At 47.0% G+C, this 16431-nt stretch overlaps 1 protein-coding gene across 1 annotated transcript in view; it reads left to right on the top strand.

Moving 5' to 3' along the window:
- Positions 1-14124: 14124 nt before the first annotated feature.
- The window catches only part of LOC137365013 (histone H2B 5-like), a 75391-nt gene continuing 73084 nt past the window's right edge, over positions 14125-16431 (top strand). Inside the window, exon 1 of the mRNA XM_068027885.1 lies at positions 14125-14284. Coding sequence (XP_067883986.1) covers positions 14125-14284 — 160 coding nt within the window. The remainder of the gene's footprint in view (positions 14285-16431) is intronic.

The following is a 16431-nucleotide window of genomic DNA, read 5'->3' on the forward strand; positions in this document are numbered from 1 at the left end:
TGCAGCCTTTCCCCATTGTGTCTCCATGGTGGCTTCCCCAAGCTTTAATGCCGTCCCACAGCACATAGTCTTGGACGTTGCAATGTGCCAGTCTGCAACACTCGGTCATGGACAGCTCTTTGCACTGGAATACCTGTCCCACGGCCGGGATCGTTCTCAATAGAGATCATTTCAAATGAACATTTCCTAAATCCGTGCTTTCTCTCTCGCAATAAAGAGAACAGGATGTCTAGCAGATTCAGTGTGAGACAATAACACTGCCGGGTAAAGGCCGCTTTCTAACTCCAATCTTAACACAGGAGATTCCCCAAACAGCTGCAGTAAGGTGTTTGTAAACTGCAGGAAGCGGGTGTGTGTGGAAATGGTGATGTTACTGAGGAGGTTTCTTAGTATAGAATGGACTGTGTTTAGGTGGGAATATTACTGAGTGTTAATTGCATCGGGACCATAATTAAAAGCTCCGGCTTTCTGGAAAGTCTTGACTATGAAGGCCGAGTCTGGAAGGGTTTGTGTGGAGAGCTGGGTTTTGGTTCTCCTGTTAATAAAGGGTTTGAAATTGGCAGCCCGGAGGAAACTGGAGGTGGAGCTGAAAGATGAGGGGCCGTTCTCTCTCTGTCTGTCACTCTGAGTGTCTCCTCCATCTAGCTCTCTGTTTAATCTTCACTCTTGTCTCCTCCCCTCCCTGCTCTCACTCTGCCTTTCTCAGCCAGGTCCAGGTGGCCTGTATAAAAAGGAGCCTGACAGAATCAGTCTCTTTTATTGTGCACTGATTTGAGGAAAGAATCAACATGTCTGCCAGTAAACAAGAGTATGCTCCAGGCTGGCAGCATGTTAGAATCCATGAGGAAAGGCATCATCACCCTCATCGACAAGCAGAAGGGGGAGAGGACAGAAATCATAAATTGGTGGCCCGATTTCTGCTTAATGCTGACTACAAGATTCTGTCAAAAGACATAGCCAGTCGATTCAAGTCTGCTCTGGAGTTGGTGATTCACCCTGATCAGACCTATACTATACCAGACAGAACAATCTCTGATAGCTTTGCGCTACTCAGGGATGTGATCACCTATGTACGGGACAGGAGGGTGGACACCTGCCTCATCAGCCTGGACCAGGAGAAGGCTTTTGACAGGATATCGCACACTTACATGATGGATGTGCATTCCAAAATGGGGTTTGGGGAGGGAATCTGCAATTGGATCAAACTACTCTACACAAACATCAGTAGTGCAGTCTCAATCAATGGGTGGGAATCAGAAAGTTTCCCGATCCAATCTGGAGTCAGACAGGGCTGTCCTCTCTCCCCTGTCTTGTTTGTTTGCAGTATTGAACCCTTTGCTGAGTCTATTAGGAAGAATGCGAGCATCAGAGGGGTGACAATCCCAGGCAGCGGAGGCACTCAGGTTAAAACATCCCTGTACATGGAAGACGTCGCCGTTTTATGCTCGGATCCACTGTCTGTGCGCAGAGTGATGAGCATCTGCAACCAGCTCGAACTGGCCTTGGGAGCCAATGTTAAACACGGCAAGAGCGAGGCCATGTTCTTTGGGAACTCGGCTGACCGATCCTTTGTCCCCTTCACCGTTAGGTCAGATTAGCTGAAGGTGCTGGGGATATGGTTTGGAAGGGCTGAGACGTGCACCAAAACCTGGAAGGAGCGAGTAGCCAGGGTACAACAGAAGCTGAGCATGTGGGAGCAGCGATCTCTCCCCATTATGGGTAAGAACCTGGTCATCAGGTGCGAGGCACTCACATTGCTGTGCGTGGTGCAGGTCTGGCCCATACCGCATTCCTGCGCTGTGGCGATCACCTGAGCCATTTTCCACTTCATCTGGGGATCCAAAATGATCCGAGTCCGGAGGGACACGATGTTCAAACCTCTGGATAAGGGCGGGAAAAATGTACCCAACGTCGCCTTCATCCTTATGGCTTCCTTTGTGTGCGGCTGCATCAAGCTGTGTGTAGATCCCCAATTTGCAAACTTCAAGTGTCACTACGTGCTGTGGTTCTATCTGTCCCCAGTGTTGCAAAGGATGGGCCTGGTCATATTGCCGCGGAATGCTCCATCCAGTTGGACTGTGCCGTACTGCCTATCCTTCATGGAAAAGTTTCTGTGGAAAAACACCTTTGACCACCAATCCATCAGGCAGTGGTCTGCACGGAATATCCTCAAGGCCCTACGGGAAAAGGAGATGGTGGATCCTGTCGGATGGTCCCCTGAGCAGAAGTCCAAAGTCATTTGGCAGAATGCCTCATCACCAGAACTTTCAAACAAGCACCAAGATGTTGCCTGGCTGATGGTGAGAAGAGCCCTCCCTGTCAGATCCTTCCTGCACACCCGAAGTCTCACCCCATCCACACGCGGCCCTCGAGGTGGCTGTGGTGGAAAAGAGACGTTGCCCACCTCTTTCAGGAATGTGTCTTTGCAAAGCAGGTGTGGAAGAGATGCAGTGGTTTTTGTCGAGGTTCATCCCAAGCAGCTCTGTAGCACAGGAGTCTGTACTCTATGGGCTGTTCCCAGGGACGCACACCGAGATAAACATCAACTGTTGCTGGAAGACTATCAATTCGTTGAAAGACGCTCTTTGGTCTGCCCGAAACTTGCTGGTCTTCCAGCGCAAAGAGTTGTCCATGACCGAATGTTGCAGACTGACACATTCCAAGGTCCAGGACAACGTGCTGAGGGACGCACTAAAACTTGGGGCAGCCGCAGCAAAGGCTCAATGTGGAATGACCACAGTGTAAGGTCCCCTCACCAAGCTGAACTGAGGAGCTGGATCCATGGGAAACCACTCGAACTGTAGCCAGAAAATATTTGTTTGCTGTAAAATGTACATGGCATGACAATGAAATGGAAGGGTTGTGAGGTAACTCACTCCTGTATTGAAGGAAACTGATCTCCTTTGCACTCTTTGTATTGTTTGACATGGTGCTTTTTGGAACTGTTTTGTAATGTATTTTTTTTTTACAGATTTTTATGAATAAAGTATATTTTGGAAATTAATAAAAGAAAGTCTGGCAGAGGTAAAGGAGGGAAAGGGCTGGGCAAAGACGGAGCAAAGCGGCACCGCAAAGTGCTTCGTGATAATATCCAGGGCATCACCAAACCAGCAATCCGCCGCCTGGCTCGCCGTGGCGGGGTCAAGCGGATCTCGGGTTTGATCGATGAGGAGACTCGCGGGGTGTTGAAGGTTTTCCTGGAGAATGTGATCAGGGATGCGGTCACCTACACTGAACAGGCCAAGCGCAAGACGGTCACTGCCATGGATGTGGTGCACGCTCTGAAACGGCAGGGCCGCACTCTCTACGAATTCAGCGGCTGAACAACTCGACCCTTTCCAGCAAACACAACAAAGGCTCTTCTAAGAGCCACCCACCGTCTCACAGAGAGAGCAGTGACCTGGAAACGGGAGCTGGGATAGGCTGTTTAGAACTGTCTGGAATAAATCTGTGCTGTGTTCGAGATACAAAACTAGAATCCCCAAATTTGACATTTCATTTGTAGCAAGGAGGTGCAGTGGATTTGATTTTCTGAACGGGCTGTGTAAACAGTGCCTGAGGCTCTACAGTTAATTATTTCTCCAGTCGACACATGCCCTCAGTGAAAAGCCATCACTCCTCCAGAATCACTCATTGTTTTCATAGAATTTCAAAATGATTTCGCTGCAATGAGAGAATCCGGGAGTTTTGCAGCAGCCGTCACTGGAACCAAACCCACTTGTGATGTTATTTCTCCCGAGACGGTGTTTCCTACACTGAAACTGACAGGGTTTGTGAAACTGATCAGTTTCAGCTCATTCATTCAGGGACCTGGAATTCCCGCAGTTTGAGCCCGCGCTATCCAGAGCCCACTTCTGATTGGTCACCCTCTTCCCATTCGCATGTCTTAACCAATTGCCGAGCCTCGAATTAGAAAATACAGCAAATCATTGGCTTAAATTGTCGTCCTGGCAGAAAGTTTGAATTCAAAAAAGCCGCCAATTTCAGTGTTGGGCAGAATCGAATTACTCAACGAATCTCAATAACGAATTGGCAGCACATTTTATACTTTCCCCGAATTTCCTTTCCATCGATTGGGGTGCTAATTCACTCGGGTGCGTTTGCTAATACTAACTGTAATCCTCAGATCCATTTAACATTTCAGTAATCCTATTAAATACAAAAGGAATTTTATGATTGAATTTCCATTGGAAGATAGTGAATTAGCACCCCAATCGATGGAAAGGAAAATCGGGCAGAGGATAAAATGTGCTGCCAATTCGTTATTGTGATTTGTTTATATAACTGACCAGGATTGACTTCACCCGAACGCAGCTATTAGCTCCCACCCCACTGACCGCTCTCCCCCCTCTGCAACTCGCTTTCTCCCCCTCCTCCCTACTGGCGAAATTCCGCACTCTGGCTGTTCGCTCTCTGCACCCCCACCCCCCCACCCTGTCCCAGCCCAGCCCACAGCTGCTAGCTCTGGCCGTGACACTCGCTCCCACATTTCTTCACCAGGCGCCACCTGCAGAAGCAGGAGTTCCGCAAGGGGTGACGGGGCGACGTAGGAGTGAGTGGCTGAGAGGAGGGAAGCGGCACGGCCTGGAGCGAGTGGCCAGAGAGTGGGGTGGTGCGAAGCTAGGAACAACTGGCCAGAGGAGTGGGGGGGGCGGAGCAGCGAGGTCTGGAGCGAGCGGCTGAGGGGGGGAATCGTCGAGGCCTGGAGTGAGTTGCCGAGTGGGGAGAGCGACAGCTTCAAAATCTCCCATTCAGCCACTTCCTCCAGCCAAGTGGTGGGGGGATGGGGTGGCTAGATACCCAATGACACTTTATCACGCATGCACGAAGATGGATTTGTTGCGGAAATGTGATGATGTTGGCGCTGCAAAATGCTCGAGTATCTGACCGCTGAAATCCTCGAGCTGGCCGGTAACGTGGCCCGGGACAACAAGAAGACCCGCATCATCCCCAGACAACTGCAGCTGGCCGTCCGCAACAACGAGGAGCTCAACAAGCTGCTGGGAGGGGTGACCATCGCTCAGGGCGGGGTGCTGCCTAATATCCAGGCCGTGCTGCTGCCCAAGAAAACCAGCACTCAGAGCTCCCAGAAAAAGTAAAGCGGCCGAAATGACATCTAATAAACCAAAGGCTCTTTTCAGAGCCACCCACAGTCTCTGTGAAAGGGCTGATTACTGTCAGGAGGGAGTCAGTGATGGAGTTATTGTAACAGTGGATTGACCTGTTGCACATCTATCCAGCTGTGTTTTCATTTCGCTCTGTTTTTCTGCTCACACATCTCCCCCTCTAGTTAATTGCAGAACTGAACTACAGGGTGTCAGAATCAACAATTCCCAGGATTGGGGGTGAGATTGTGCTGAGCAGCAATGAGCCTCCAGTAATGCTGCTTTCTAAATTCCAGATCAGCTCTCAGTCCAACAGGCCTTTCGTATTTTAAATATCACAACAGAGCTGAGCGGGGGTGAGCGCAGCCTCAGCTGCACCGAGTCTCAGGGGCTCTCACGACCCCAATCAGAGCCGCCAGGCCTGTCGGACGTGCAGCGAGGACCCCGGGGGAGGGAGGGTGCACCATTAAAGTGATGGTGCAGCACCTCCCCCATCCTCGCCGCCACTTCCCGGTTTCTTCTCCCGTTTATCTCAACATTAAGAAGACGCTTTTGCTCTGGACTACACTGGTTATAAAGTAAGACCCAACTTTGTCTCTGAAAGTGATGAATAGCAGCAACAACAGCAGAATCCAACCCCTGCAGTTACATGTGAACTTGCTGATGTTGCAGCAGATTGAATGACTGAGTGAATCCCTTCCCACACACATGGCAGGGGAACGGCCTTACCCCAGAGTGAGTGTGTTGGTGTTTCAGCAGATCATTACTGCTTTTCAAGCTCTTCTCACAGTCAGGACATTAAAAAGGTCTCTGATCAGTGTGAACAAGTTGATGTTCAGTGAGGTTGGATGACTGAATGAACCCCTTCCGACACACGGAGCAGGTGAATGATCTCTCCCCAGTGTGAACTCACTGGTGTTTTAGCAGGTTGACTCTGGCTGGGTTCAGTTCTACACTCACTGGTTCCTCTCTCTCTCTTCCCCTGAAGGTGCTGATTCTGAATGTATGTACGTGCTCTCTCCCCCTCCGACCCTCCCTGTCCAATGTAGTATCTCCCAGTTTTGGTGATGTGCTCTCCCTGACCTGTCTCCATTTCTCCTTCTTCTACAGACTTGCCCTGACTATCACTATTTCAGAGAATCATACAGCACAGAAGGAGGCCAATCGGTCTTTTGTGCCTGTGCTGAATCTGTGAAAAAAATGATGCAATTAGTCCAACCCCCTGCCGATTTCCCCATAATCCTGGAGAAATTCACTTTGAAATATTTGTCCAATTCCTTCATGAAAGTTATAATTTGAATCTGTTTTCACCACCCTGTCAGACAATTCATTCCAAATCCGAATCAGTTACTGGGTAAAAAGATCTCTCCTCACCTCCCCTTGACATTTTTGGCCAACAATCCCAGCTTCACCACCCTGTCCAGAAAACTGAAACCCCTCATCTCTGGTATCATTCTCGTAAATCTCCTCCGAACTGTCTCAAAAGCTTTGATGTCCTTTCTGAAACCTGGTGCCCAGAACTGGACACATTACTGTAGCTGAGATCGAGCCAGCGACGCCCACATCCCACGAACGGATAAAAAAACGCTCCCTGCCAAATCCCCCATTCTTATCCATTTACAGACGCTCCTTGCCCAGTCCCCAAATCTTATTCATTTAGAGACGCTCCCTGCCCAATCCCCAATTCCTATCCATTTCAGACGCTCTCTGACCAGTTGACCTTGCTGGCGGGCAGTTTCGGGAAGCCTCACAGGGAAAAGCTTCACCGCCACCCGCAGGGACACAAACGGGATTGTTCCATCCTATTGTGGCTTTGACGCCCTGCTCCAGCTGTGTGCACCCGCTACGGGCACGGTCTCCCTGCACTCTGTGAATATTCCGCTCCAGCTGCAGATGGAACTCAGCCACTACCGCGCCTGCTCCTTATCAGAGACAAGGCAAATTCTGGAGCGCAGAGCATTCTGGGTACCACAACTGTCATTAATGCCAATCTCTGACATGATAATCAGGTTTTATTTCCTACATTTCATTTCCTGGTATGTTAGTGTGTGTTTTCTTTTGTACATGTCAGTGCCTGGGAGGAGAGAGTCAGCTTCACTTTGTAGCCGTGAATTTCTGGTGTGAGAATGTGGGTTTTTACTCTGTATGTTTCAGTTTTTGGTTTGTGACTGTTTCTGCTACTGCTATGTGAGTTAACTTTGTGGAAAGAGATGCAGTGGTTTTTGTCGATGTTCATCCCAAGCAGCTCTGCAACACAGGAGTCTGTGCTCTACGGGCTATTCCCAGGGACGCACACCGAGACAAACATCAACTGCTGCTGGAGGACTATCAATTCGGTGAAAGACGCCCTTTGGTCTGCCCGAAACTTGCTGGTCTTCCAGCGAAAAGAGTTGTCCACCACCAAATGTTGCAGACTGGCACACTCCAAGGTCCAGGACTACGTGCTGAGGGACGCACTAAAGCTTGGGGCAGCCGCAGCAAAGGCTCAATGGGGAAAGACCACAGTGTAAGGTCCCCCCACCAAGCTGAACTGAGGGGCTGGATCCATGGGAAATCCCTCGAACTGTATCGGAGAAATTTTGCGTGCTGTAAATGTAAAAATGTATATGGCATGACAATGAAATGGAAGGGTTGTGAGGCAACTCATGATTGTACAGAAGGTAACTGATCACCTTTGCACTGTTTGTATTTTTTGACTTGATGCTGTTTTAAACTGTTTGGGAATGTAATTTTTACTGATTTTTGTGAATAAAGTATATATTGGAAATTAAAAAAATGTGAGTTTCACCACATATCTTTCAACAACTTGTATGTGAACATCAGCTTTTGTGCAGATCTATCAGTTTCTGATATAGAATCATAGACTTATACAGCACAGAAACAGGCCCTTCAGCCCATTGTGTCTGTGCTGGCCATCAAGCACCTAACTATTCTAATCCCATTTTCCAGTATTTGGCCCGTAGCCTTGTATGCTATAGCATTTCAAGTGCTCATCTAAATACTTCTTAAATGTTGTGAGGGGTCCGGCCTCTACCACCTCTTCAGGGAGTGCGTTCCAGATTCCAACCACCCTCTGGGTAACATTTTTTCCTCAAATCCCATCTAAACCTCCTGCCCCTTACCTTAAATCTATGCCACCTGGTTATTGACCCCTCCGCTAAGGTAAAATGTTTCTTCCTATCTAACCCATCAATGCCCCTCATAATTTTGTAAACCTCAATCTTATCTCCCATCAACCTTCTCTGCTCTAAGGAAAACAATGCTAGCCTTTTCAGTCTCTCTTCATAGCTGAAATGCTCCAGCCCAGGCAACATCCTGGTGACTCTCTTCTGCACCCTCTCCAGTGCAATCACATCCTTCCTATAGTGTGGTGCCCAGAACAGTACACAGTACTCCAGCTGTGGCCTAACTAGCATTTTATACAGCTCCGTCATAACCTCCCTGCTCTTATATTCTCTGCCTCGGACGATCTATATTGGCCTGTAATCTAAGGCTTTCCTCCTCACTATTTACGACACCACCAATTTTCGTGTCATGTGTGAGAAAGGGTTTGATTCTATCCCTATCAGTATCCGTTACATGCATGTGTTTTTAATCTGCACCCCCTCTGTTTTATTCTCTGGACTTGTCAGCCTCTTGGAGGTGAGTCTGTGTTTTGCTCTTTATCTCTCAGTCTTCGAAGTATGAGCCTGGGTTTGTACCTAATTTTCTTTGTACCTTGCAGGATGAATATTGAAGAGAGGTTTTTACACATTAACTGCCAAATCCTGATAAGTGATTTTTGGGTTTCACACAGTATCTGTCAGTTTCTTGTCTGGGACTGTTGGTTTTACTCTGTCCCTGGCATTTGCTGGTTTGTTAGTGTGGGGTTTACACTGTACCTGTCAGTTTCTCATCTGTGAGTGTTGGTTTCACTTTGTATAGAATCATAGATCACAGAATACTTACAGCACAAAAGGAGGGATTCAGCTCATCGTGCTTGTGCTGCCTCTCTGCACAAGCAACTCAGCTCATGCCACATCCTCATGTATTCCATGAAAACCTGAATTTTTTTCCCTTCAAATAATTATCATATATCCTTTTGAAAGCTATGGTTGAATCTTCCTCCGTCACACTCTCAGGCAGTACATATCAGATCTTAACCATTTGCTGCATAAAAAAGGTTTTTCCTCATGTTGCCTTTGGTTCTTTTCCCATTCACCTTAAATCGGTGTCCTCTGCTTGCTCAGCCATGAGTAATATTTCCCATTGCTTTCTCAGCTCTGATGGATTGTGAGGTGGGAGACAGCCAGAAGTCCCACTGAGCCGCACTGACTCCCAGCTGAAAAAGAAATGAGATAAAGTTCAATCTTTCACAGCGAAATGCTGCAGAGAGTTATAGAACATAGAACATTACAACGCAGTACAGGCCCTTCAGCCCTCGATGTTGCGCCGACCTGTGAAACCATCTGACCTACACTATTCCATTTTCATCCATATGTCTATCCAATGACCACTTAAATGCCCTTAAAGTTGGCGAGTCTACTACTGTTGCAGACAGGGCGTTCCACGCCCCTACTACTCTCTGTGTAAAGAAACTACCTCTGACATCTGTCCTATATCTATCACCCCTCAACTTAAAGCTATGTCCCCTCGTGTTTGCCATCACCATCCGAGAAAAAAGGCTCTCACTATTCACCCTGTCCAGCCCTCTGATTATCTTATATGTCTCTATTAAGTCACCTCTTCTCCTCCTTCTCTCTAACGAAAACAACCTCAAGTCCCTCAGCCTTTCCTCGTAAGACCTACCCTCCATACCAGGCAACATCCTAGTAAATCTCGTCTGCACCTTTTCCAAAGCTTCCACATCCTTCCTATAATGCGGTGACCAGAACTGCACGCAATACTCCAGGTGCGGCCTCACCAGAGTTCTGTACAGCTGCAGCATGACCTCGTGGCTCCTAAACTCGATCCCCCTACTAATAAAAGCTAACACACCATATGCCTTCTTAACAGCTCTATTAACCTGGGTGGCAACTTTCAGGGATTTATGTACCTGGACACCAAGATCTCTCTGCTCATCTACATTACCAAGAATCTTCCCATTAGCCCGGTATTCTGCAATCCTATTACTCCTTCCGAAGTGAATCACCTCACACTTTTCCGCATTAAACTCCATTTGCCATCTCTCAGCCCAGCTCTGCAGCCTATCTATGTCCCTCTGTAACCTACAACATCCTTCGGCACTATCCACAACTCCACCGACCTTCGTGTCATCCGCAAATTTACTAACCCACCCTTCTACACCCTCATACAGGTCATTTATAAAAATGACAAACAGCAGTGGCCCCAAAAAAGATCCTTGCGGTACACCACTAGAAACTATACTCCAGGATGAACATTTCCCATCAACCACCACCCTCTGTCTTCTTTCAGCTAGCCAATTTCTGATCCAAAGCACTAATTCACCTTCAATCCCATACTTCCGTATTTTCTGCAATAGCCTACCGTGGGCAACTTTATCAAACGCCTTACTGAAATCCATATAGACCACATACACGGCTTTACCCTCATCCACCTGTTTGGTCACCTTGTCAAAAAACTCAATAAGGTTTGTGAGGCACGACCTACCCTTCACAAAACGGTGCTGACTATCTCTAATGAACTTATTATTTTCAAGATGATTATAAATCCTATCTCTTATAACGTTTTCCAACATTTTACCCACAACCGAAGTAAGGCTCACAGGTCTATAATTACCAGGGCTGTCTCTACTCCCCTTCTTGAACAAGGGGACAACATTTGCTATCCTCCAGTCTTCCGGCACTATTCCTGTCGACAATGACTACATAAAAATCAAGGACAAAGGCTCTGCAATCTCCTCCCTGGCTTCCCAGAGAATCCTAGGATAAAGCCCATCTGGCCCAGGGGACTTATCTATTTTCACACTTTCCAAAATTGCTAACACCTCCTCCTTGTGAACCTCAATCCCATCTAGCCTAGTAGTCTGTATCTCATTATTCTCCTCGACAACATTTTCTTTCTCCACTGTAAATACTGACGGAAAATATTCATTTAACACTTCCCCTATCTCCTCCGATTCCACACACAACTTCCCACTACTATCGTTGTTTGGCCCGAACCTATCTCGAGTCATTCTTTTATTCCTGATATACCTATAGAAAGCCTTAGGGTTTTCTTTGATCCTATCCGCCAATGACTTCTCGTGTCCTCTTCTTGCTCTTCTTATATCTCCCTTTAGATCCTTCCTGGCTAGCTTGTAACTCTCAAGCGCCCTAACTGAGCCTTCACGTCTCATCCTAACATAAGCCCTCTTCTTCCTCTTGACAAGCTCTTCAACGTCTTTAGTAAACCACGGCTCCCTCGCTCGACAACTTCCTCCCTGCCTGACAGGTACATACTTATCAAGGACACGCAGTAGCTGCTCCTTGAATAAGCTCCACATTTCGATTGTGCCCATCCCCTGCAGTTTCCTTCCCCATCCTACGCATCCTAAATCTTGCCTAATCGCATGATAATTTCCTTTCCCCCAGCTATAATTCTTGCCCTGCTGTATATGCCTGTCCCTGCCCATCGCTGAGGTAAACCTAACCGAATTGTGATCACTATCACCAAAGTGCTCACCAACTTCTAAATCTAACAGCTGGCCGGGTTCATTACCCAGTACCAAATCCAATGTGGCATCGCCCCTGGTTGGCCTGTCTACATACTGTGTCAGAAAACCCTCCTGCACACACTGGACAAAAACAGACCCATCTAAAGTACTCGAACTATAGTATTTCCAGTCAATATTTGGAAAGTTAAAGTCCCCCATAACAACTACCCTGTTACTCTTGCTCCTGTCAAGAATCATCTTTGCTATCCTTTCCTCTACATCTCTGGAACTATTTGGAGGTCTATAGAAAACTCCCAACAGGGTGACCTCACCTCTCCTGTTTCTAACCTCGGCCCAGACTACCTCTGTAGACGAGTCCTCAAACGTCCTTTCTGCCGCTGTAATACTTTCCTTGATTAACAATGCCACACCACCCCCCCCTCTTTTACCCTCTTCTCTGTTCTTAGTGAAACATCGAAATCACGGAACTCGCAACATCCATTCCTGTCCCTGCTCTACCCATGTCTCTGAAATGGCCACTGCATCGAGATCCCAGGTACCAACCCATGCTGCAAACTCACCCACCTTATTCCGGATGCTCCTGGCGTTGAAGTAGACACATTTTAAACCAAGCTCTTGCTTGCCAGTGCCCTCTTGTGTCCTTATAACCTTATCTCTGCCCTCACTACTCTCAACATCCTGCACACTGGAACTACAATTTAGGGTCCCATCCCCCTGCTGAATTAGTTTAAACTCCCCCGAAGAGCACTAGCAAATCTCCCCCCCAGGATATTGGTACCCCTCTGGTTCAGCTGAAGACCATCCTGTTTGTAGAGGTCCCACCTCCCCCAGAAAGTGCTCCAATTATCCAGGAAACCAAAACCCTCCCTCCTACACCATCCCTGCAGCCACGTGTTCAACTCCTCTCTCTCCCTATTCCTCACTTCGCTAGCACGTGGCACGGGCAACAACCCAGAGATAACAACTCTGTTTGTTCTCGCTCTAAGCTTCCACCCTAGCTCCCTGAATTTCTGCCTTAAATCCCCATCTGTCTTCCTACCTATGTCGTTGGTGCCTATGTGTACCACGACTTGGGGCTGCTCCCCCTCCCCCTTGAGGATCCCAAAAACACGATCAGAGACATCACGTATCCTGGCACCTGGGAGGCAACACACCAACCGTGAGTCTCTCTCGTTCCCACAAAACCTCCTATCTGTTCCCCTAACTATGGAGTCCCCAATGACTAATGCTCTGCTCCTCTTACCCCTTCCCTTCTGAGCAACAGGGACAGACTCTGCGCCAGAGACCTGTATCCCATTGCCTACCCCTGGTAAGTCGTCTCCCCCAACAGTATCCAAAACGGTATACCTGTTGTTGAGGGAAACGGCCACAGGGGATCCCTGCACTGCCTGCTGGTTCCCTCTCCTTCCCCTGACAGTAACCCATCTACCTTCTTCTTTTACCTGAGGTGTGACTGCCTCCCGATAACTCCTCTCAATAATCCCCTCCGCCTCCCGAATGATCCGAAGTTCCTCCAGCTCCAGCTCCAGTTCCCTAACGCGGTCCTCGAGGAGCTGGAGCTGGGTGCACTTCCTGCAGATGCAGTCAGCAGGGACACCCTTGGCGACCCTTACCTTCCACATTCTGCAGGAGGAACATTCAACTGCCTTCACCTCCATTCCCACTATTCTAAATACCCAAGTTTTTAACCAATCACACGATAAAACAAGAAGAGAAATAGAAAAAGCCTTACCTTACCTACACACAACCGAGTCCTTTTTTTTGGTAAGAGGAGGAGGGCGGATGGGAGACACTACAAGAGTAGTGTCTCGGGTTCAGAAACAGCTCAAATATATAGGTTTCTACTTACCCAGCAGTCCCTGCTCCACCGAAACTCCCGATGAAATTGACTTCCCAGCTGTTCACTCCTCGCTCGCAATGCCTGTGCTCCTGGAAAAGCTGCACAACGAAAAGCTAAGAGAATTTACACAGCCCAAATATATAGGTTTCTACTTACCCAGCAGTCCCTGCTCCACCGAAACTCCCGATGAAATTGACTTCCCAGCTGTTCACTCCTCGCTCGCAATGCCTGTGCTCCTGGAAAAGCTGCACAACGAAAAGCTAAGAGAATTTACACAGCCCAAATATATAGGTTTCTACTTACCCAGCAGTCCCTGCTCCACCGAAACTCCCGATGAAATTGACTTCCCAGCTGTTCACTCCTCGCTCGCGAGAGTCCCGAATGAAAGAGAGCGTTTCTCATACTGTTGTTGAATTTCATTTCAAACACTCCTTGTACTCTCTGCTAATGAAGCCTAAAAAATGGAAAAACTAAATGGCGCTCAAACTCACAACCCTAAGATTAAAAGTCCCATGATCGACAGACTGAACTGAATATGTCACTTCTACTGTACCTCTGTTTGGATGGATGCAACTGTATGCCCAAATGCAAGGGCAGCTTTCAAATCCTCCCATGGGTCCACACGTCAGACTAACTTCCATGTTGTAAACGCAAGCAAAGGAAATCTGCTCACTTCCAAAACTATCAGCAAATTGAAGCTGATTACGATCAACATCATCAGAGGTCAGAACTACCTGGTGAAAGAAGACACCCTGAAGAAGGATCCACAATTATTCAAAGGCATCGACAAAGTCAAAAACAAGAAAATCGATGAGTCAATCCAAGCTAAACAGAAACACTGAAGAATTCCATTCCAGACCAGAACACAATTAGAGGCATTTTTTTGTATTCAAAGCTGGGCATTAGTATTTAATAGTTGATATATAATTTTGAATATATTTGAATTTCTTTATTCATTTGGCACTGCTGAACATGAAGCAGTCTTAAATCATTTAATTTTTTTTTGTAAAATCTGACTTACCAGATTAAAATATTAGATCAAGGGAGAAATTTCAAAGATTACTGGACCAGTAATCCAGAGGCCTGGACTCAAGATCCAGTGACAGCCAGGACGTCAAGGCGGAAAACACTCCGCACTAGTCTGCAGTGAGCGATTCCATCGAAGGTAGAGCACAATCTCTTTAATATAAGAATGTATATTTTATAATAATTAATCACTCAAGACCTTCCTGGTCTCTGCATCTCAGCTGCTCTCTGGATAAACTTGCAGAAAGTATTTCAACCTGTAAAGCAGGAGTCTAGGGAATGTATAATGATATTTTCTAGCCTTCGGGCAATATTTTAATCAATACAGTGTGGGACAACCTATCTGGGCACAACTCCATGACTTTCTCTTTAACTAGTGACCTCACAATCACTAACTTCTATGGTCACAATCTTCAGCTCATCACCTCCGGTACGTAGCTCTAATCTTAATGTACATTTAAACAACCTTTCAAGTCCAGTTACAGTTTTTGTTGCCTGACCTGCACAAACTTAAAAAGTGAAGACATTAAGCAAGTTTAACTGAACATTCTGGTGGTCAGTTCGGGCACGGGAAAAAAATGAAAGGACTCGGACCAGGTCGGATGTGGTGCTGTCAGGCTTGGGTCGGGTTTCATTTGCTGACCCGAGCAGGCCTTTAGTTACTGTTGCAACCTGATCTTCCCACTTGACAATCTGTATATTTTGTTCATTTCAATTTTGTCGACAAGCTCTTTGAATCCAGTTCCCCGGTCCTCAAGCAGGCTCAGTTTTGAAATCCATTCCGCTTTCTGGAAGGCTGAAAGTAATCGATGACCTTAAACTAAAAATGGCAACAGAAAAAGGCTCGGCTGGGATTTGAACCCAGGATTTCTGACACATAAATCACTTACATACCCAAAGCGAGAATCATACCCCTAGACCAACGAGCCACCGTTAGCTTGGTTTTTATTCGCTCCTGTGGAATTTCACTGGCACCCACAGCCGATCATGCATTTTTTTCAGATCAAAACAATATCCTACAAAGCTGAAATAAAAACAGAAAGTGCTGGAAATACTCAGCACCTCTGACAGCATCTGTGGAGAGAGAAACAGAGTTAACATTTCAGGGTTTTCACCTTTTGTTTGAGCCATCTTTTCAGACTGCTTCTGTCCATCCAATCTCACTTTTTACTCTATCCACATTCTAAGGGTGGTGCAGTGGTGAGCACTGTAGCTTCACAACTTCAATGACCCCGATTCAGTTCTGTATACTGCCTGTGTGGAGTTTGCAAGTTGTTTATGTGGGCTTCCACAAGGTACTCTGGTTTCCTCCCACAGCGAAAGGCTTGTGGGTTGATAGATAAATTGACTGTTGTAAATTGGCCCCAGGGGAGGCGATAGGAGAAATGTGGGGATGTGGTATGGAATTCTGGGTTAACATAGGATTAGTATAAATGGGTGGTTGATGGTCAGTGCAGACTCAGTGGGCCAAAGGGCCTATATCAGTGCTGTATATCTCTATAACCATTCTCTAAGCAAATGCATTTTTCATGAATTCCTCATTTCTTTTATTAACGACAATTTTATATTTCCGGCCCTTGCTTCATACGATACCACAAGTGGAATCATGTTTCCATCAACCCGATCAAACCCCTTCACTATTTCCTCAGATTGCAATGTTTCTTTAACCCTCACAGACTGTGGAGTTTCTGCTGCTTGATTGCAGTTCTTGCTTCCTGCCAGTAGATGTCACCTCACTCCAATACAGTGAAGTTTACAAATCTGAGAGAGACACAACAGGAAATAATTGTTCACATTATAGTGAATGTGTGGGATTTAGAAATACTAGGAGTGGAGACGAGTTA

This window comes from Heterodontus francisci, unplaced genomic scaffold (genome assembly GCF_036365525.1).
Source record: "Heterodontus francisci isolate sHetFra1 unplaced genomic scaffold, sHetFra1.hap1 HAP1_SCAFFOLD_43, whole genome shotgun sequence".
Lineage (NCBI taxonomy): Eukaryota > Metazoa > Chordata > Chondrichthyes > Heterodontiformes > Heterodontidae > Heterodontus > Heterodontus francisci.